At 44.2% G+C, this 21934-nt stretch overlaps 2 protein-coding genes and 1 long non-coding RNA gene across 7 annotated transcripts in view; 1 reads left to right on the forward strand and 2 right to left on the reverse strand.

Annotated features, from left to right (window-relative positions):
• Positions 1-10671, reverse strand: part of LOC125633345 (uncharacterized) — a 13657-nt gene extending 2986 nt beyond the window's left edge. The window contains exons 1-3 of the long non-coding RNA XR_012667883.1: positions 10258-10671; positions 8845-8932; positions 563-648 (exon numbers count right to left, since the gene is read on the reverse strand). This is a non-coding gene — a long non-coding RNA (uncharacterized LOC125633345). The remainder of the gene's footprint in view (positions 1-562; positions 649-8844; positions 8933-10257) is intronic.
• A 559-nt stretch (positions 10672-11230) lies between these two features.
• On the forward strand, positions 11231-14798 carry BIRC5 (baculoviral IAP repeat containing 5). Its single transcript, XM_048842481.2, has 4 exons — positions 11231-11399; positions 11684-11793; positions 13456-13573; positions 13797-14798. The coding sequence occupies exons 1-4, from the start codon at positions 11277-11279 to the stop codon at positions 13878-13880; spliced, it is 435 nt and encodes a 144-aa protein (XP_048698438.1). The 5' UTR covers positions 11231-11276; the 3' UTR covers positions 13881-14798.
• Positions 14159-21934, reverse strand: part of DZANK1 (double zinc ribbon and ankyrin repeat domains 1) — a 34507-nt gene continuing 26731 nt past the window's right edge. For 4 of the 5 annotated variants that reach the window (XM_048842473.2, XM_048842472.2, XM_048842468.2 and 1 more), the window contains 7 exons: positions 21348-21422; positions 20341-20437; positions 18705-18796; positions 17085-17165; positions 15634-15761; positions 15038-15112; positions 14159-14767 (listed from right to left, as the gene is read on the reverse strand). In XM_048842473.2, the coding sequence (XP_048698430.2) occupies positions 14602-14767; positions 15038-15112; positions 15634-15761; positions 17085-17165; positions 18705-18796; positions 20341-20437; positions 21348-21422 (714 nt within the window). In that variant the 3' untranslated portion in view covers positions 14159-14601. Of the gene's footprint in view, positions 14768-15037; positions 15113-15633; positions 15762-17084; positions 17167-18704; positions 18797-20340; positions 20438-21347; positions 21423-21934 lie in introns of all 5 variants that reach the window. The other variant, XM_075127263.1, reaches the window with a different exon arrangement.

The raw sequence follows: 21934 nt of genomic DNA on the forward strand, positions 1-21934 counted from the left end.
GCCTCTCATGGAGGTAGTTTTATTTTTGTCGGGAAAACAGCAGATTTTTGACCGCTAAAGTAGCTTTGTAGTGTGTACACCTCCCCTGTTTTGTTGGCAAAAGGCAGCTTTTGCTGACAAAACTTTGTTGTGTAGAAAAGGCCTTACGTAAATGGAAAAGGGACCCAGAACTCTGAACTTCCAAATGGCTCTTTGCCGTTCAAGGCCACTAATATGAAAACAAGCGCACACACAAATCTCCATGGGGCAGCTGGCTTTCTCTGGAATAGCTAGAGCCCTCTGGTAGAGTATAAGTAGAGCATGCTATTCACTACTGAGCTTTCTTTTCCTTTGTGCCTCAGCCATTTGACTGCCAAGCAATCTTATCACTGATTAAAAAAACAACACCCCATCAACTTGAATTATGTTGCAGCTCCACTGAGCTGTACAGTGACTGTGCAATTCCAATTGCTAAACCAGCACCTTGGCACAGCCAAATTCAGCTGAGCAATCTTACCTTTGTGACTAATAACTGAATTTCACCTTCCTCCTACGGGACAAAAATCCATCTAAGTGGCCTTACCTGTGTAGGTTAATATTACGTGATAGGGAAGCTGCCTGTGCCAGCAATGCCCCTCTGCTATGTACATTGGTCAAACTGGACAGTCTCTAAGTAAAAGAGTAAATGGACACAAATCAGACGTCAAGAATTATAACATTCAAAAATCAGTCAGAGAACACGTCAATCTCTCTGGTCACCCGATTACAGACCTAAAAGTTGCAATTCTTCAACAAAAAAACTTCAAAAACAGACTCCAAGGAGAGACTGCTGAATTGGAATTAATTTGCAAACTGGATACAATTAACTTAGGCTTGAGTAGAGACTGGGAGTGGATGTGTCATTACACAAAGTAAAACTATTTCCCCTTGTTTATTCCGCCCCCCCCCCATCCCCCACTGTTTCTCAGACGTTCTTGTCAACTGCTGGAAATGGCCCACCTTGATTATCACTACAAAAGGTTCCCCCTCCCCCCTGCTGGTAATAGCTCACCTTAAGTGAGCTTAAGTTTCCACCTTAAGTTTCCACGGTAAACATCTGATGAAGTGAGCTGTAGCTCACGAAAGCTCATGCTCAAATAAATTGGTTAGTCTCTAAGGTGCCACAAGTACTCCTTTTCTTTTCACCTTAAGTGAACACTCTCCTTACAGTGTGTATGGTAACACCCATTGTTTCATGTTCTCGATCTATATAAATCTCCCCACTGTATTTTCCACTGAATGCATCTGACGAAGTGAGCTGTAGCTCATGAAAGCTTATGCTCAAATAAATTTGTTAGTCTCTAAGATGCCACAAGTCCTCCTTTTCTTTTTGCGAATACAGACTAACACAGCTGCTACTCTGAAACCCGAATTTCATTGGGGTCATCTTGCATCTAGATCTGCAACATAAGATGAGCAGGATAGGCAAAAGAGATTGTTTTATAATTATCTGAGCACTAAATAATTTGGGCAAAATCATGCTTGGCACTTCACCTTGACAGAGGAATCTAATTACTCTTCGGACAAACAAGGCTGGGAACTGGCAAAGTCTGGTACAGATACTGCAGTGGTTCTCAAACTCCCGTATTGGTGACCCCTTTCACATAGCAAGCCCCTGAGTACGACCTCCCCTTATAAATTAAAAACACTTTTCAATATATTTAACACCATTATAAATGCTGGAGGCAAAGTGGGGTTTGGGGTAGAGGCTGACAGCTTGCGACCTCCTATGTAATAACCTCAGAACCCCCAGTTTGAGAACCCCTCATATAATGCTACAATCTCTTGTGTCAGAGTAACAGCCGTGTTAGTCTGTATTCGCAAAAAGAAAAGGAGGACTTGTGGCACCTTAGAGACTAACCAATTTATTTGAGCATAAGCTTTCGTGAGCATCCACAGTATGCATCCGATGAAGCGAGCTGTAGCTCACGAAAGCTTATGCTCAAATAAATTGGTTCGTCTCTAAGGTGTCTCAATCTCTTGTGTGTACGTGTACTTTACACAACTACAAACATACATGGTGGAGCGTTCTGACTGTTTGCAGACTAACAGGATAAATTGCCATCACCCATCTCACGTGCACCATGGTCACTCATCCCTCTCCACCAAGACTAAGAATATTCCAGACCAATGCGCAGCTCCTAATAGCTGTCATTTAAAAAAATATCAACCTGACACAAAAAAATGTTTCCTCCTTTCCCCACAAAACTGGATTTGTACCTGTTTTCGTTCAGCTGTAGGAAGCACTGAATGGCCTAAGGACAAAAACAGAGCATCACAAACAACATGTAAAGTAACATGCTGTGGGATGCCCTACTACAAAGAGCTGGGGCAAAGAAGGATGACTGTCCAAACCCATTACTCAGGCAGTTAGGGGACCTGTCCATATCGCACAAAAGCAGCATGCTGAACTGGTTACAGAGACAACCATATGGCAGCCAAGGCCTGTGACAGGAGCAAAACACCATGAGCACATGAGGGCTACACAGAACGTTAGCCATGTTCTGTGCTGTCACAAAAATCATGTTTAGAGCCAGCCATACCATTAACTGGCTACAAATTCCATGAGCTGTTATTGTATAGATAAGGCCTTAGGACTTGAGCCACAAAATTCTTATTCACTAATCCGTACTCATGGGAGAAAGGGCTTGCATGATTTGGCCTGTACAGTGCACCTATCGTTGTGTAATCAGAGCCAGATTTTCAAAGCCAATTAGGTGATTTTGCCACACAAATACCATTGAGTTATGTGGCTAAATGCCCCAGTCGGCTTTGAACATTTCAACCTTGGTGTAAAACACTAAGTTAATGTATAGTTAAGGTTCCACAAAGAAGCACTCCAAAGTCAGGAAATGAGAAAGTTAAGGTTTAACACGCAACTTTCATTCTATCATTTTGCATGCAAGCATTTATAATGGGATTTTTAGTCATGTGAGCACACAGGATTTCAAATACCATTTTCCTTACAGCCTTACATACACTCACAAATCTAAAATAACGTATGGGCGTATATTTAAAGGCTAATTTGATCATACACACAAGTAGCACGATTAACCCTAACATTTGTATTTTCCAACTTTTGGCTGCATTTTGAGTTACATAGGAAGTGCTTTGCAACTTGACCTGCAGCAATGGCTGCTGGTACAAGCACTATGTCTTGTTGTATTGAATAAGAGTAATTAATTAGCTTTCCCCATGGAGATAAGCATATAATTGTGCGAAGTGCTGTAAAAAGTTCTTCAACCCAGCTGTTTTAAACTCTTCTTTTTCTTCTTGTTACATTCATTCAAAAATGTTGGTCAAAAATGTTAAACTTTGCCCTAAATATGCTTTTAATAGTCCGTGTTATTTCTGGGTTTGATATTATTTCTATTGCAGTAGCATTTAGAGGCCCCAGCTGAGACTGCAGTCCCATTATGCTGGGCTCTGTCAAAACACTTAGGACTTGTCTGTACACAGGTGTTGCACCAGTTTAATTAAAAATGTGATGTTAAATCAACTTAGTTAAACCAGTGCAAAAGTCCTTGTGGACACTCTTATTTTGGTATGGCTTCAGTCAATTACTTATTGACTGAAGCTAACCAAAATAAGACTGGTTTCAGAGTAACAGCCGTGTTAGTCTGTATTTGCAAAAAGAAAAGGAGTACTTGTGGCACCTTAGAGACTAACCAATTTATTGGTTATCCAAAGTGACCACTCTCCTTACAATGTGTATGAAAATCAAGGTGGGCCATTTCCAGCACAAATCCAGGTTTTCTCACCCCCCCCCCCCCCAAAACACACACAAACTCACTCTCCTGCTGGTAATAGCAGTAATTGTAATTGTAATAGCTGGTAATAGTAATTGTAAGGATAGTGGTCAGTTTGGATGAGCTATTACCAGCAGGAGAGTGAGTTTGTGGGGGAGGGTGAGAAAACCTGGATTTGTGCTGGAAATGGCCCACCTTGATTATCATGCACATTGTAGGGAGAGTGGTCACTTTGGATAAGCTATTACCAGCAGGAGAGTGAGTTTGTGTGTGTGTGTGTGAGAAAACCTGGATTTATGCTGGAAATGGCCCACCTTGATTTTCATACACATTGTAAGGAGAGTGGTCACTTTGGATAAGCTATTAGTGAGTCTGTGTGTGTGGTTTTTGGAAAAAAGGGGGGGTGTGAGAAAACCTGGATTTGTGCTGGAAATGGCCCACCTTGATTATCATACACATTGTAAAGAGAGTGGTCGCTTTGGATGGGCTATTACCAGCAGGAGAGTGAGTTTGGGGGGGGGGGGGGGGCGGAGGGTGAGAAAACCTGGATTTGTGCTGGAAATGGCCCAACTTGATTATCATACACATGGTAAGGAGAGTGATCACTTTAGATAAGCTATTACCAGCAGGAGAGTGGGGTGGGAGGAGGTATTGTTTCATGGTCTCTGTGTATATAATGTCTTCTGCAGTTTCCACAGTATGCATCCGATGAAGTGAGCTGTAGCTCACGAAAGCTTATGCTCAAATAAATTGGTTAGTCTCTAAGGTGCCACAAGTATTCCTTTTCTTTTTGCAAAATAAGACTGGTTTCAGAGTAGCAGCCGTGTTAGTCTGTATTCGAAAAAAGAACAGGAGGACTTGTGGCACCTTAGCAACTAACCAATTTATTTGAGCATAAGCTTTCGTGAGTACAGCTCACTTTTATAGTTGCACATGCAATTGTTTTCACATAGAAGTCACATTTAGAAGTTGTACTGGTTTAACTAATGGAGTTCACTGCTCCACCCACCAGATAACACTGCCTCGATAGGATTTGTCCTACATTTTTTTAATGCCTATTTTCCTTTATAATATTTTCTGTGATATATAATGTATTCATAAGAACAATGTTTATAGGAACTCATCTATTCCTAACTGAGTAAGCCAGATTCTCACCTAGTAACAAAACAATGTTCCCAGCCAGTTTATTGCCTAGCCTAGAGGTAAATACAGTTGGCAGGAGACTTCTTCATCTCCCCTGAGAATACAGTTACAGATTGTTAATGTCTAGTTTGTAAGGGATGTTAAAAGAAACATGTTCAAGTTTTGTACTGTCCTCAGATCATTGCATCTATTTGAAGTGGACAGGAAAAAAACACCTCTTTAGGAGACTTTTAAGTTACACAGTTCTATTCAGACCCTTATAGTGTGATCACAGTAATCGTTCTCAATTATTGTGGGTTCTTGCTACTGAAGTATTATAATCTAATAGGAGATCTTTTTATTCAGTTGTAAGGCATGGGATTTATCATGGTATTCCAAAAGAAACCTTTCCACATGTATTGAAACACACATGCTGTTGACGTAGAGTACACTTATATCTTGATGACTGATAAGTATAAAATCTTGGATGGCCAATCAGAAAGTTCTGTGACTGAGCCCTGTTCATGATTTAAAAAAAAACCACTTTAAATACGAAGTTAAATGGTCACATTTTGGGCTTAATTGACAGTAGGCATCCCTGAATGCTGTCTTTGTGGTATTAAGCACGCACCCATACCCGTAGAGAGTATTCATGCCAGCAACAGAAATAGTCCTCAGAACAGGGGTATGTGGGGCTGTATCAATATCAACCAGGCCTCACAATGTGACCACTATACCCCACCAGGCTTCCCTTGTCCTTTCAAGAGAACTAAGAAACTTCAACGTTCTTGTGTGCCTGGCTGTTGCCCACTGAACTTCACCACGCTTTCATCATGAGTACACCAGCTCTTATATAATTTTTCCCATACCATCAAGAAGGGCCAACAATCCTAGCACCCCGCCATAATCCCACCCTAGAGAGCAGGCTTTCCTTTCAGTTTATAAGTAAAACAATGGATTTTTAACTGCCAGTCCTGCAGACTCAGCCTGGCATCTAAAACTCAAGGATATTTTTTTCTGGCTCATGTATTACCAACCATAAAAATTCTGCAATCAAAATTTAGCTAATTGTTCTACTGATGATGCACAAACAAAAATACAATCCAGCTTACTCTCTTGTCTCTGGAATGTTTACAGGAATAAAAAGCAGCACAAACTTATTGATAGTAAGGTCAGCAGCTTTGACTACAAATGGGACCATGTTTTTAAGTAAGATAGCACCACTTTTACAGAGTTGCTTTTAAGATTGGCGCTGCCCTTGAAGAACTTCTCCATCTTTGCTGTTTCTGAAGCTGGAAATCAAGTTTATATGGGAAAAATATGAGGCCTGCATAATCAGCACAAAAGCTGAAGGCTGAAGGAGGAAAGACTCAGAGACCACCCTCAAAGGGCCTATGTCTTCACTGCAGAATTAGTTCAGGCTCTTACTTGGTGTTGCCTCTCTACCCCCTTTCCCGACCACACAGAAACTTCTCATACAAATTTAGTTATACTTTCAGTCTGACACAGCTGGGGATGTGAATTAAAGGCCGGGTTCCACTTTCACTTGGGTTGGCAACCAGCCCACTTTGAAGTGAGGACACAGGTAAACCACTTTTATGCAAAAAGAAAAGGGGTACTTGTGGCACCTTAGAGACTAACCAATTTATTTGAGCATGAGCTTTTGTGAGCTACAGCTCACTTCATCAGATGTATACCGTGGAAACTTTTATGCAGACAGTTCTCCAATGCCTTCCCACACGCCCCCCATGTTCTCAAAAGGACAGACAAGTTCTCACACAATTCACTGGGAAATAATAAAAGAGCAGCTGACCTTACTGCAGCACAAAGAACCATGGGCAGTCAGTCCCCAGCAGTTCTAGCCACACACATGGGTGAGCGTAGCACCAGTGAGGGTGCGGTATCTGGGGTATGGCTTTGAGGTGTGGCAACTCACGCATTGGCCAGGCTAAGCCAGCTGCTGATCACCTGGGCTAACTCTGCAGTGAAGAGCTGCTGAAGCTTTTCTTTATATATGAGGAAATATCCACAGTTACTGCAATGGGTTCTGTGCCAAGAGCATAACCTGCCCCAAATACCAGTGCATTATCCAAGTAATGGTATACCAGAGGACCCCCTCCTCCTCCGCAGCAGAATAGCCAGCTGATAAGTAGAATAATTCCAAACCTTGATTGTGCCATCATTCACTCATGACAAACAAGGCAGTTTCTTCCTTGTGATTGGCATCTGAGTTCAAAAACAGTGCAGCCTGCTTTAAAGTAGATCTATTTCCATTCACAGGAAATAGTGTTGAGAATCTGAATTAGAGACATATTCTTTCTGACACAGGGATGAGGACAAAGCAGTTTTGATTTCTTTGCAGAAATATATAACAATTTTATTGAAACTTAAGGCCTACATTTGCAGCAGTAAGCTCTGATTTTCGATACATGTTTTGAGACACCTATAGTCTGATTTTCAGAGGCGCTAAACATGCCCACAGCTCCATCTGAAGCCAGTGGTGTTACACCTCCAAAAATCCTGGCCCTTGGGTCTCAAGTTGGGTACCCAAAAATTGAGGCACCTAAAATTAGTGAATATTTCTAAAAATTTGGGCTGGATGCCAGATATTCCACTTACTTAAGGAGAAACATCAAGGGCTACTACCTGGGTACTACCTGGCTATAATATTAATTTGCAAGTTCAGTGCACTATGAATTATGCACACACTACGGAACAAGTTTTTAAACACGAAGACTCAAAGTCCATAGGTAAAAATGTGTACCCAGTAACAGAAGGCACAACCTGGGTACCTGCTCAGAAAAATGGTCATTTAGGAATCAATAATACTATTTAAAGGTCAAATAATCAAGTACTCAAAAATTCCAAAGGCTGAGCAACAGTGCTCCCTTGTGCATCTGCCTCAAGGCCCCCCAGCACCTCCACAGCATCAATGAGCAGCTCTAGCTGAAATGGACACACTACTTGGCATTTATCCCCCTGAGACACTGCTCTGTTTCAGCAGCAGGAGATATCTCTCAGATCCACTGTGAGCTATTATCTGCAGTGTAACATGAATATTTTTCCCAGTGGGAAAAATTCTATCCCCCATATCAAATCATATAAATGATTAACCAACCTTTTAATTACCTGGAAGAGTTCTGCAGTGTGTAACTGTGGACACTATAATGGGAAAAAAGATGCCTTCCTTCAACTTCACCATAACAAGATCCAGTGGCAGTTAATTAAGGCCTGTGTTATGCAGCAGGTCAGATTTCAGGGGTCAACAACCTTTGAGAAGTGGCATGCCAAGTCTTCATTAATTTAAGGTTTTGCGTGCCAGTAATAAATTTTACATTTACAGGAGCCCCCCGACAGAACCCCAGACTGGCAGCAGGTTGAGCAGTGCCGGCGGCCAGGACCCCAGCTGGCAGGGGCCGGCGGCAGGAACCCCAGACCGGCAGCGTGGGCGGAAGACAGAACCCCAGACCGGCAGCACGCTGAGCTGCTCAGCCCGCTGCCGGTCTGGGGTTCCATCTGCCGGCCCCTGCCAGCCAGGTTCCCGGCCGCCGGCCCCGCTCAGCCCGCTGCCAGCCCAGGGTTCCGTCCATCCAGGCCGACAGCGGGTTGAGCGGGGCCAGCGGCCAGGAACCTGGCCGTTAGCAGAGTGCCACTAAAAATCAGCTCGCGTGCTGCATTTGGCATGCATGCCACAGATTGCCAACCCGTTTGAAAAGATGATCACAATAGTCCCATCTGGTGTGGTAACCTGCAACCATAGAGTTTTGAACATCAAAAGCTCTTTATTCTGCAGAGCAGTCAGACTGGCCACAAGACTTCCACCAGGAATATTCTCTCTCCACTGTTGCAGGGAATCAGTCTATCATTGTGACCTATGAAGATGAAGCTAGTATAGAAAGTGTCTGAAGCCCACCATACCAATAGTAGAAGACAAAAGATCACTATAAAATCTTACCACACCACTGATAGAGCAGTCATCCTGCTTAACAATATTCTCCCTCATGGCGGTCTGGAAACAGAACCAGCAAAAAAGGGTCATTGCCCTGACAGAATAAAGAAGACAATGGTCAGCCCATGACAAAGAAATAATATTTTCCTGCTCAGCTTTCAGGCTGGAGCCAAACACCAGGAGTGAACTATTGGCCTTATGAAGGCAATGGGAGTTTTGCCATTGATTTCAAAGGGGCCAGGATTTCACCCTGACTTGAGCGTGTCCAACACTATGAGTAAAGATGGCAACTGTCTACATGACATGTGATGGCAGCCATAAAATTCTGAGATGATCCAGAACAAACATCATGTAAATGACATTGAAAGTTTTCATCAAGATAGTTGTGTAATAGCTAGGTGTATTTATAATGAGTTTCAGTGGAACTGAGAAACAGGGTTTGACTAACTCCCTGAAAAAAGCGACAGCATAACCTTTGATTTCTTGTGAATTACAGACACCCACACAGGGCTGTTATTCATCTGCCAATTGTGGCAAACATTCACAAAACAGAACTCCCTTTGGACTAGGTTGTTAAGGATTAGCCTAAGGGGTTGAGTGCCCCACAGTACCTGTTATTAAAGTTACAGCATATTTTCCATAAAAGCTTGCTTTTCACATTAAATAAGGAGTTAAGCAGAACATACCAGTAAGAGTTAATTTACTATGCAAACTCAGTACTGATCTTAGCAGGCAGTTATTACACTTAGACAGCTACAGTTTGTATTGTTCTTTTTCAAAGCAGTAGCAACACCACCATCTTTCGTAGTGTTATTCTGTGGGAGCCAGCATATATGAATTAATATACAAAAGCACCACGTTGTGCATCAGATAAGGTTGCTCTGTACATAGCATATCTAACAGAAGGAAATAAGTTAAGACTATCAGAAATATATACCCCAACCTCCTCCACTCAAAGACACACCTCATCTTTAGCACAACCATCATATACCTCAGAATATTAATCAAGCCTCAGTCGGGATGCCAGCCTATCAGCAACCTTTCCCCAAACGGGCCACAATTCTCCACCCCCTCCAACCCCAAGTTCTGTGGTCTGAGGTCAGTCTTTATCGTTGGTGCAGTTGGGATTAACTCCCTGGACTGTATAGAAGAGGGAGACTAGTAACTACAAGCTATACAAGGGTTTCACTCCCACCTCAATTATAATATAAAAATTTCATCTTTAGGTAGCAGTAAACAAAACTGGCTTTCATGCTTAGATCATAAGCCTCTTGGGGTGGGGACTGTCATTTTTTCTGTTTGTACAGTGCCAAACATAATGAGGTCCTGGTTTGTAAAGGGCTCCTAGGCATGACGGTAAAACAAATAATAATAGTGCTCATTTAAATCCAAGAACCAATGAAACCTGAATCAACTGACCTTGCACCTGTTTGTGTCCATTCCCTATAAGGGCCCAATCTCTGCTCCCAGCACAGACCCAAAGCCATCCTCTCATTCCAGCCTTTCCTTTTCTGGCTACAGGCTCAGACTGACGGGTAGGGGTTGCGATTCACCACCTCAAGTATTAGGGGGTAGCCGTGTTAGTCTGTACCCACAAAAACAACAAGGAGTCTGGTGGCACCTTAAGGACTAACAGATTTATTTGGGCATAAGCTTTCATGGGTAAAACACCACTTCTTCAGATTCACCACCTGTGTCACTGCTCATGCCCTGTTCCCAGGATGGGGTGAGCTCTGTCCTGCTCCCCAAACTACCAAGCCGCTGAGCTGGGGCAAAGAAGGGTCACACCACCACTCAGGGCAGAGTGCCTCAGCCCCTGCCCTGACACGCCGACATCCCCCACAGCCCTGACACACATCAACACCCCCGCAACCCTGACACCCCTAACATCCCCCCTTGGCCCCAGTGCCCCCCCACAGGTCAACAATCCCACAGCCCTAATACCCCCCATGTCCCCAATGTCCCCCCACAGCCCCTCCCTCAGCTCAAGATTTCCACAGCCCTGACACCCCCCACATCCCCCATGCCCCCCCTCAGGTCAACCCCCCCACAGCCCTGACACCCCCACATCTGCGCATGGCCCCGATGCCCTCCCCATGGCCCCTCCCTCAGGCCAACATCCCCCCACGGTCCCGCTCTCATCTAAACACCCCCAAAGCCTTGACACCCCCACAACCCTCATGGCCCCGATGTCCCCACAGCCCCTCCCTCACATCAACCCCCTCACTCACTCACACTCACACCTCCCCCTCATCAACACCCCCAGGCCCCGCCCCGTCTCTCTGTGACGCGCAATCCACGCACGAGGGTGCAACCGCTATAACGGCCCGCCCCGCATAACCCCTCCCCCGCCCAAACTACAGCTCCCAGGGTGCCCCGCGCGCGCGCGGCCGCGCCCCGTCCCGTCCCGGCAGCCCCCGCGCCGCCGGGATTTGAAGATGAAGTGCCCCGCGGCCGCCGCGCTCCTGCCCGCCGAGTGGCAGCTCTACCTGAGCGAGGCCCGCCTGGCCACCTACCGCAGCTGGCCCTTCACCGAGGGCTGCGCCTGCACCCCGGAGCGGGTGAGGCTGGGAGCCGGGGCCCTCCCCACGCCCGCCGCGCTGCGAGCGGCCCGGGGGCGGGCCCCGTTCCCCGGCCCCGGGCTCCCCGCGGCTGCGGGCGGCGGCGACTGCAGGACCCCGGAGCCTGCGGGACTGGGGCCCCGCCCTCCGGAGCGGGGATCTCCGGCCTCTCCCGCGGGCCCCTGCTGTGCCCGCCGCCAGCCCCCGCGGGGCGGTCAGTCCCACCTGTCGGGAAGGAGCGCGGTGGTCTTGCTGATCCGGCTTTCTCCTCTCTCTCCCCCCAGATGGCAGAAGCCGGATTCGTCCACTGCCCCAGCGAGAATGGGCCTGATGTGGTTCAGTGCTTCTTCTGCTTCAAGGAGCTGGAAGGCTGGGAGCCTGAGGATGACCCCATGTAAGTATCCCCGTCCACGGGGGCCACCATCGCCCTGCGCTCTGCCCACAGAGAGACGCTGCCCGTAACAGGGGAGGCGAGACCCCTGCAAACCAGGGTGCCGAAAGGTCCCATGGCAGCATTCATTTTCTCGGCCATGTGGCACCTTGTCTAATTACACATCACTGAAGCTACCCAGCATCTGCCTCTTGGGTGGAGTTGTCTCCTGATTATTGCAGGACTGCAGGCTTATGTATTGGGTTTATGCTCCTCAGAGGAGAACAAGGCGCCTCTGCTGCCCCAGGCCTGCTTTGGTAGCTGGGCCCAACGTTCTCCTAAGTATCACAAGGAAAACGAATGTCCTGTGTGTGTCCTCAGTAAGTAACTTGAATTTTTACTCAGGAGTGGAGCCAGTCTATTGGACCTCCATAGAAGGAGTTCCACTGTAGGAACCACAGTAGCTTTCCCCCTCTGGGGGCGTGTGAAAGTCACAAACACAGAGGTCCGCTAAATATGGGAGTGAAGCCAGAGTACCATACTATGCAAGACAGGTTTCAGAGGAACAGCCGTGTCAGTCTGTATTGGCAAAAAGAAAAGGAGGACTTGTGGCACCTTAGAGACTAACCCATTTATTTGTGCAAGACAGCACATCACGGAGCAGCAACTGGAACACTCCTGTCTTTAGCCTCCTCTAGGACCTTGTTCTTCACTCATGCCAAGTGAGACATGGTTACGTTCTACTTTTCTTAACTAATAGCAATCAGAACAGAGGACTAGGATCCTTTAAATAGTTCCCTGAACCCACAGCCCAGTTGCTACTATGGGTTTGGGACTGAGCCCTGAGGAGACTGAAGTGGCTGAGAGTGAGGAAAGTACTTTAGGATTGAAATGCCAGCTGAACCTCAATGGTGGAGTGTTTTAGCAAAATACCAGTAACTTGGTATCTTCTCAGTATTGCGGGGAGTGACTCACTTGTGGCTCTGACTAGTGGACATATGGTAGAGCAGAGGTTCTCAAACTTTTTGTTGACAGACCCCTTTTCAAATGTAATGTTAATCACAAACTCCCAACTGATAAACTGATTGACAAAAGTATGTATACTTCATATAAACATATACTGTTAGTAATGCTTTAAGAAAGAGTGTAAGAGATATCTGTGAGATGGGTGTGCCTGCTTCTTTCTGCAGCCTCTATCCAGAGGCAATGGATGTGTGTGTGCACGCAGATGTGCCCTGCCAGATTTCTGTCTTCCTTTTGGCCCTGCTACCTGAAGAGCTGATGTAGCAGGGCCAAACAGTGGTGTCTCTCCTTGGCTAGCTGCTGCCTGCTCATGCAGTCAGTAGTTGTGAGGCAACTCCTTCTGATGGCAGGGGGAGATCTCTCTTCTGCAGTGACACACTGCAATTTTTAGTTGCGTGACAGGTGAGGTGGAGGTGGCACTCCCTCCCTGGGCCCATGAACATTTTGATGGCTCCCCCTGCCATCAGAAGGGGTTGCCCCACACCATTGACTCCACAAACAGGACCCCACATGGCCCCCCGGACATCGCCTCTGCTCATAACATTTTGTGGAGCCCATGTGCAGTCTCTAAGGACCCCAATTTGAGAACTCTTGTGGTGGAGGATGGGGTGAAAGCAAGTAACTATTTGTGCCTTTAACATGAGCCTGGTCTCCCTTTCCTAGGGATGAGCACAGGAAACACTCCTCTGGCTGCGCTTTTCTCTCCCTCCGTAAGAACCCTGTTGACCTGACACTGCAGGAGTTCCTGAAACTGGACAAGGAACGAACAAGAAACGTGATTGTACGTACAGCTCAGAATTGGGGTGTGTGTTAGGCCTCTATTCCAAAAGGCTAAGGTAGCCTCCAGTCCTAGGACCTGTTGGGTCAGCCAGCATGTCACCTTGAAGTTCCCTCCCTTTGCCCTGGGGGGGAGTGCTGAGCTGCAGTACCTTGTCCTTTTCCACCAAGCTGAGTATGATACTGCCTGTACTAAGCTGAAGGAATTTTATTTTTGATCTTTCCAGAAAAAGCAAATCTCTCAGAAAGTGACGGAGTTTAAGGAAGAATCAGAGCGTGCACGTCGTGATATTGAGAAGCTGGTCTCCTAGGCCCCTGCGACTTGCCTGTGTGCAGTGTTTGACTTGTATATATGTTCTCTAGAGTTGCCTCTTTGTGCCTGCGTGGTGGTCATAGCTCACGTCCCTTTCATGCAAGGATCAAAGGGATGTATACTTAGAAACAAAGGGGGAGATTTTCAAAATCATCTAAGGCATTTAGGACTGCAACTACCATTGACGTTTGTGTTCCTAAATCTCTTACATGACTCTGCAAACCTCCTTTGAAATTATTTTGTCTCATGTTGACACATAAATAAATGTCTCAAGGAAACAACGCACAATGATTTATTTAACTGCTCAAACTGAGTATTCTCTAGTGAAGTGTATCAATCTCTCCTATTAGAATAGTTCACATGCATTCTTTTTATTTTAAAATGTAAGTTAATCACAGTAACTGCTGTCTTAAGGGCACCACTGCAAAAGTGGTGAATGATCCATTTAAGATATTTCCAACAGCACCCTAATCTTTAAGGCACAATTACTCTCCTTGGGCTCAATCCTGTAGTTCTTACAAGTATAAGAAGATTACTTATGATTGTGCTATCAAAAGGTGTCAGCTACTTGCTTGATTCAAAGTCCCTTAGTCAGTTTAAAAAAAAAAAAATGCATCACCAAGGCGTGCTGTCTTTTAAAAACCAAAAAAACCCACTTTCTTCCTCACACACACACATACACACAGCATCCAGCTCTGCCTTGGATAAGAAAGCTCCAATCAAGCCATGGCCAGACTGATATTCTTGGGCTTGGTCAGTTTGTCCAGCATTCCCTGTCCAAGTTTACTAGCAAACAATGAAATTATTTCTTCATTCCCAGTCTTCAGTGCCAAGTCATATGCTGATAAGCCTTTTCCATTCTTCTTTTTAATGTTTGCATTACAGCTGTAAATAAAGAACAGGCTGCTTAAGCTAATTTAGAAAAGGAATCTGTTTCAATTCACTACAACTCAAAAGTAAATCACAGTCAGATTCTGATGCTTACTCGTGTTACAATGTAAGTGATGATATCTGAGTTTGGCCCTGGGTTCTGTTGTACATGTACAGCACAATATTAAGTTGCGGGCACTCAGCTCCTTGCTGGATGAAGCCCATACCTGTTACTGATTACATGTAGCCCAGAGTTGCACTGGATGCCACAACAGCAGAACTTACCCTAACAAGACTTTGATGCATTTCTTTCCCTCTAATCCAAGCAAAACTGCCTCATGAAGAGCAGTGGTGTTATGCCTGTATAGGTGGAAAACAGGGTGTACTCAAATAATTTATATTATTTAAAAAGAAAGTCATGACTTTATTTAAAGGAATGTTTTATCTCTACTAGTATATCAACTGCCTCAAACTAGGTGGGAAAATCAAGGACCAACAAATGTAGTCTCCGGTGAGGTGGCTATCTTCTCCTTTTTGATAGGGAGAAATGGTGTAGGTGAGGAGAAGACGGGGGGGGGGGGGGGCGACGACAAGGAAGGTACCAGTGATGGGAAGATTGAGGGGAAGGGTTTAGGAGGAGGATTGAGGTTTTGTAGAGCTAAAATATGGGGCCACATTTTTAAAGCTGGCCAATTAAAGTGAAGCAATAAAAGGGGTAGTTGTCTGTTGATTGACCAGTTTGCAGCTGTGTGTGTTTGGTTTTGAAAATTTGATTCATGGTCACTTTAGGAGATTTTAGTCCCTTTTGGTGAAATGTAAGTCTCAAGTCCCCCTGCTGGTCAAACTCTAGAGAGGATTCTTGTTAGAAATTGCTCACTTACGGTCCTGACTGCTGGTCAATATCAGCACCTTTCTGGACAAGAACTGGAACCACTTCATCATGTCTGTTTAGGACAGCAACTGTTAAAGCAGGTCGGTCTTCACTGTTGGTGCAGTTTGGGTCAGCTCCCTGGAATGTGCAGAAAAGGACTAGCTTATTACAAGCTATACATGTTTCAACTTGCCTCCCTGATTTAATATAACAAATTCAGCTTTAGTTGTCACATGTACTGTCACAGTCTCTCTCAAATCTGCTTTAACATTCAAAACACTAAAGAAACAGCCAAACCTGGAAAATTCAACTTTCATGTGTTTGTCTTTTTTCGGTCAAGCCCTTGTAGTTGTGCCTAGCACAAAACCAGAGTAATCACATGGGAGGGAGAGAGGGTCAAAGGCTTCCCCACCCATTTGGAGGAGAGACATTGCAGCTGCTTTGTGGCCACAACTCCAGGCAGAGGTGGCGGTAGTGTTGTGATGATGGATTTGGCCAATGGAGGACTCCCCAACCTGCTTTCACCTCAGAGCTCTCGCTCTTCTTGCGTTCTACTGTGCAGTATATCACCATGCAGTTAAGGTGTATGCCCCACTTTAGGGCAGGCTTGTGGCAGTTCTTCTAAGGATTTGACCTTAACCCATAAAATGGTTACAGAAAAGGTTACTTTTTTCCTTACTACCATGCTGTTGGTGGAAGCGGGGCAAACTTCTCATGTATCTGTTCATTATCAATTTTGGAAGAATCATAGAATATCAGGGATGGAAGAGACCTCAGCAGGTCATCTAGTCCAACCCCTTGCTCAAAGCAGGACCAATCCCCAATTTTTGCCCCAGATCCCTAAATGGCCCCCTCGAGGATTGAACTAGGATATATGCAAATAGATTTTCCTGTTTCTTTTTATTTAAACTTCATTTTCTTTAATACTGGGGGCAGCAAGGCCCAGAGCCTCAAAAATATTTAGGGCTGGTCTATAGTACACAGTTAGGCTGACTTAACTACATCGTTCAGGGCTGTGTAAAACATCATGCCATGTGTAATGTAATTAAGCTGCTCTAAACCCCAGTGTATCACTGCTTGGATGATGGAAGAATTAATCTGTCGTCTTAGCGACAGCGTCCTGGAGAGGTGGATTCACTACACTGACAGAAGAACCCCTTCCGTGGCTGTCGTAAGTGCCTATGCTACAGTGGCACAGCTGCTGTAGCATTTCTAGTGTAGAGGTTCCCTTAGGCTCCTAATTTCCATTGAAATCAGTGGAAGTTAGAAGTCTAAGTACTTTTGAGGATCTAGGCCTAAAAGCTCTACTGCAGCGATTGCCCTGGGAACAATCGTGTTGGGTTATGTTTATTATTTTTCTTATTAAAAGTCATGAAGGCAGGACTAAAGTTTTAAAAAAGAGTAATTTCTAGTTCAGGTTTTCAAGACACAGATCCAGGCCCATTTACTTCATGAACTTACTTCATCAAGCAATTGTTCTACCAATGAAATTTTTCCTTCCCCTTCTGGACCCACTTCTTTCAGGAGCTGTCTAGCCTCAGGCTGTGAAAATACAGAAATCAACAACACTCGATAACATTTCACAGAGTAGAAATATGATCATAGGGAACTCACACTGGCAGAGTAGCGTAAATGTAGCTGAGGGCAGAATTTGGTCTTATGTATGTTAGGTATTTGAACTTCACTAATCCACACACAATTTCTACAAAAAAAGGCTGTCTCGCCCTACTTCTGAGCAAATATTGAACAGCAGGATGCTATCGTCAATGGTCATATTACTAAGGTCCCAATCCTGTAATCACTTATACACGAGCTTAACATTACTACCATGAGTAATCCTATTGAAATAAAATAAAACACAAGATAATAAGGTTAAGCACATATATATCTTTGAGAATTCAGGGCCTTCGACTTCCTGTTTTTACAAAATACACTGCATAATATTTACTAGCATACTATGAAGTTTTATCAAATAAAACTAAACTCCAATTGCCAAAGCACTTTAACAAAATACACTTTGTGATTTGCTAGCATTGCTTTTTAATTGTGTTTGTTCACTTAAGCCAAACTCCAGCATCCAGCCTGAAAATCTGGGCTGCACATCGGTGACACGAGGACAGAAAGAGGTGGGAAATCCTACTAGGCCTCAGAGTCACTCTATGGCATGCAAACTCGAGCCAATGGCGGGATTAGCCTATACAAACATTTTCACCCCACAGTTCCCTAGATCTATGGCCCAGTGGCTTTCGGCTGAGCCTAAATATGTGCTAAGCCCAGGAGAGACTATAAAATAGCAAGGAGTGAGGGAAGCACTTCAGCATGTAAAACACATACAGTGGCCCCATCACATTGCCACACAGAGGTTCTTGTGAAGTATGGCTTGCAGAAATGTGATCTTTTATTTGGGGTGTAATTCACTGGAAGTGTTTTTATTTTTGCACTGAAAATCAGTTCTCTGTTTTTTTGTTTGTTTATTTTTTTAAAAGCTGTGAAAATTCAGGTACTTGTGTTATATTTCTTACAATGTAACATAGCAAGTCTCCTCTTGTCCCCACTGGATAAATGATGTAACCACGTCCATGGTAGGTTGCCTTTAAAGGTTTCCATAACACATTTTCTGTAGCATTAACACTCCCAATTAGTAACAGTGACAAAGATTCTGGACCTGATCCTGTTCTAATGGGAGTGCTACCATTCACTTCAAAGGGAGAAGAATGGGTCCAAAATACTTTAATTAAGCTACTTGCATACTGTCCAGACAGTAATGCTTTCGTTAAAAAATGAAAGCTATCTAGTTAAAAAAAAACTTTTTCAGGGAGTAGGGGAAAATTTGGTTAAATCCAACTTCTACAAAAATATACACATGCCAACCAACCATGCCTATTTAGAAAGAGAGCCATTTTTTAAACCAAATTTGACTATGTTCCACCTTTCCCTTCCAAAATGTTCTCCTAGACCAATGCATTTAGAAGGTGTTAAAAAATAAAGCAGCCCAGTTTTTCCATTGGATGTGTCGATTAGCATTAGCACTTTGGCAGTCCCACTATCCTTCCTACACTCACAGATTGTACATATACATACAGATAACTTATCTTTTTCTAACAATTTTCTTGTCTTCTTTGTTCTTTTTACTTTTTCTCTGGGGCTTGTGATGCTGTGACCCTCTTCACACACTAAAATGGGAGAATCCAGAGTTAAAACTAAAAGTCATATTAGTGGTGTAGCAAGAACTCAGGAGCCATATGTGGTACATACATTCATACATTGTTGTAGCAGCGTGAAATCAACCCCTATCCAGAGCACCAGCATGAAGCCTACACCCCATTTAAGTGGCCCCTTGTACTGGCCATTTGCACTGGAAATGAACTTCAATTGGAGTGTTTCGGATTTGAATAGCATTGAAAATGGGTTAACTCCACTGATGTAATTCAGTGTCTGTGAGCACTCAACACAGCCTGCACAATGCCTATAAACCACTTAGGCCCAGATCCACAAAGATACTGAAGCACCTAAACCCCAGACTTGTTTGGTGCCGATGTTTCACCCTCTGGGCATGCACACTGCTGCATCCTGTTAGGTGTTCAGACTCCTGTCTCTCCACTTAAGCCCTAGAGTGAGTCACAAGATAGGGGTATGGACGCCTGACCTGCATGCAGGGCTCAATCAAGTAGGCATACTCAGAGGCCCCTGACTGGATCAGGTCCCATTCAAAAACTAGGGTGGGTGGGAGCGGTGCCTGCCTTATAACTTTTAGTCCAGCGGTCAAAGAGCTTGCCTGGGATGGGGGAAAGAGGATTTGAACAAAGGTCTCCCACCTCTCAGGAGAGTGCGCTAACCACTGAGCTGTGGCTATTCTGAGGAGGGTAGGGTCCCTCAGTCTGTCCTGCTGAAGCTCTTCCTCTGTGAATAAATAATGAAAGAGTGAGTGGAGCACGGAGGCTGGACTCTGGGTAACACACCTCCCAGGTGGATGCCCTAACCACTGGACCACAGAGTCATTCCCTCTGTGGCCCAGTGGCTATTTAAGTATTTATCCACAGTGGAACAGCTCCAACGTGAGAGCTCAGGGATTATAGCATTCCTGTGAGAGGCGGGAATTGAACCTGGGTCTCCCACATCTCACCGGAGTGCTCTAATCATTAGGATAAAAGTTATACGGTGGGTACCAGCAGCACCACCTCCTTCTCCAGGTATTTTGTGTGGAGAAAGGCAGGCCTAACTCATTCCCTCAAGAAACGCTTCAGGAGCCTAAGCCACCTGACTCCAGGAGAGAGGTTCCTGGTCGTGCACCACTAAGTAAAGACAGGCGCTTCTCTGCAGCCCAGATTTAGGTGCCTACATCTTTGAGAGGGATGGAATTTAGCACAGCCCCCTCTCGTTGGCATCTCCCATTGGCTCCCTGCTTCATGCTGGATTTTGTGGATTGCATTCTAAGACACTGCTCTCTTCCCATTCCTAGGCACCTAACTAGGCTTTAGGGAGTCCGTTGTTGTTCTTTTGATTTTTTCTAGGCACCTAAGAAGTAGGTGCCGCAATGCTTAAGTCCCTCTGTGCATCCCACCTCTAAATCCCACTTACACCCTATTTTGAGGTTTTAAATGTTGCAGGCTGTCTGCACAGTGATAAATTTCCCTGTTTGAGCATCTAATATGTTATTCAGATTCCTATTCTTGACTGCTGTAGTTAGGTCAGATTATAAAGATATAGGAAAACTCACCCAAACTAGCCTGACTATCATACCATCCATTTCTGCCTTCTGTCACAGTGCTCAGATAACGATTGTCAAACTTCATTGGTTTACCAGTGAGAATATCCTGGGGAATCATAACATGTGGACATTTAATCAGATGATCACATAATTCAGTAATATCCTCAGTGGCATGAAATGGGAGGAAGTTATATATGAGAAAAGATATACAGCTATTTAAACTCTTCAATCTTAGTTAATCCTGTTTCAACACAGGCAAAGGAAACAAGTTTTTAAAGCACCTCACTATTCAAGACTTGTTTTAATGCAAAAATTTGATCACCACCTCAATATTGTGAAATGAAGACACACATCCAAGGAAAACCATTATATATATATATCGATTAAGAAAACCTCTTAACATATTGCTTGTCAAATGAGATACAGCACTAAGAAGCCAAATGATACACCTTCTGAAACAGCTTTCATCAGGGTGCCCTCCAAAAGACATAATCTCTGAGTTGAGCTGGATTCCTTGGAAGGATTGGGAATGTGGGTAAACAAGGTAATATTGCAGGAACACGCAGAGCCTCAGAGCAAAATTAGAAAAAGCTCTGGCATGTGCTGCCTCTGACCTGTATTTGGAATTAGAAAACCTGTGCCACAAGACAACCAGTTGCAGTCTGGAGAGTAGGAAGATTTGAGAGCAGGAGGAAAGTGGTATTAAGGCTATTAAAAATCTTCTCAGTTGAAAGAAGAATGTTAATATGAATAGCATACTTTATAAGATGCCTTGGCAATGAATACAAGATAACAGCAACATGACCATGAAGTCTGGTTTGATCAATAGGGATTCCTGTTTACTTAGCTCAAACAGAAAAAGAAAAGACTTTCACTTTAGAAAGGAATAACACCCTCCCAACAAGAGACATTCTGGAATAGGGTTAGAGATACATATTAGTGCTGAGCTGTCAAACAATGGCTATTGGCTCAGTAGGTCAACTTCTCCAATGATTAGCCTAGTCCCGTAAACTGACCTTGTTTATGGAAAGAGTATAATTTAATCTGAGACTGACTTCATAACCATCCTCATGGACTGTAGCAGAAATAATCTATAAGGAAAAAAGCACAAGTTAGCATCTCTTCTTATAAAAGTACAGGAAGACAGTTTCAGTAATGCTAAGTAGTCCTGATGTGGGCTGAAAGTATTTATCAACTGAACCAGTACATTCATAAATAAATAATACAGTAATAATAATAATTAATAATTCACACTTTACTTCTTTACAGCACTGTACGCACATTAACTAATAATCTTTCCACTGTAACTGAGTGAAGGGGTAAGAATTTATAACAGGTGATATTTTGAGATAAGTAGAGAAACCTGAATGACTGAAAATGCCAAATGTCTAAAAATGATATTAATGATTCCTCATACTCTTATCCCAAAATGTTGTACATGCCATGAAACAGATTCACACCCAGGGCTGCAGAGGGATGGCATTTACACACACACACCCTGCACCCAGAGGGGCAGCTACTGGCAAATACTACGGTGCACAGTGCTCCATAAATACAGTAGATGCAACGGATATGATAAATAGAGATGCTTTACCATGAAGGA

Source organism: Caretta caretta, chromosome 3 (genome assembly GCF_965140235.1).
Source record: "Caretta caretta isolate rCarCar2 chromosome 3, rCarCar1.hap1, whole genome shotgun sequence".
Lineage (NCBI taxonomy): Eukaryota > Metazoa > Chordata > Testudines > Cheloniidae > Caretta > Caretta caretta.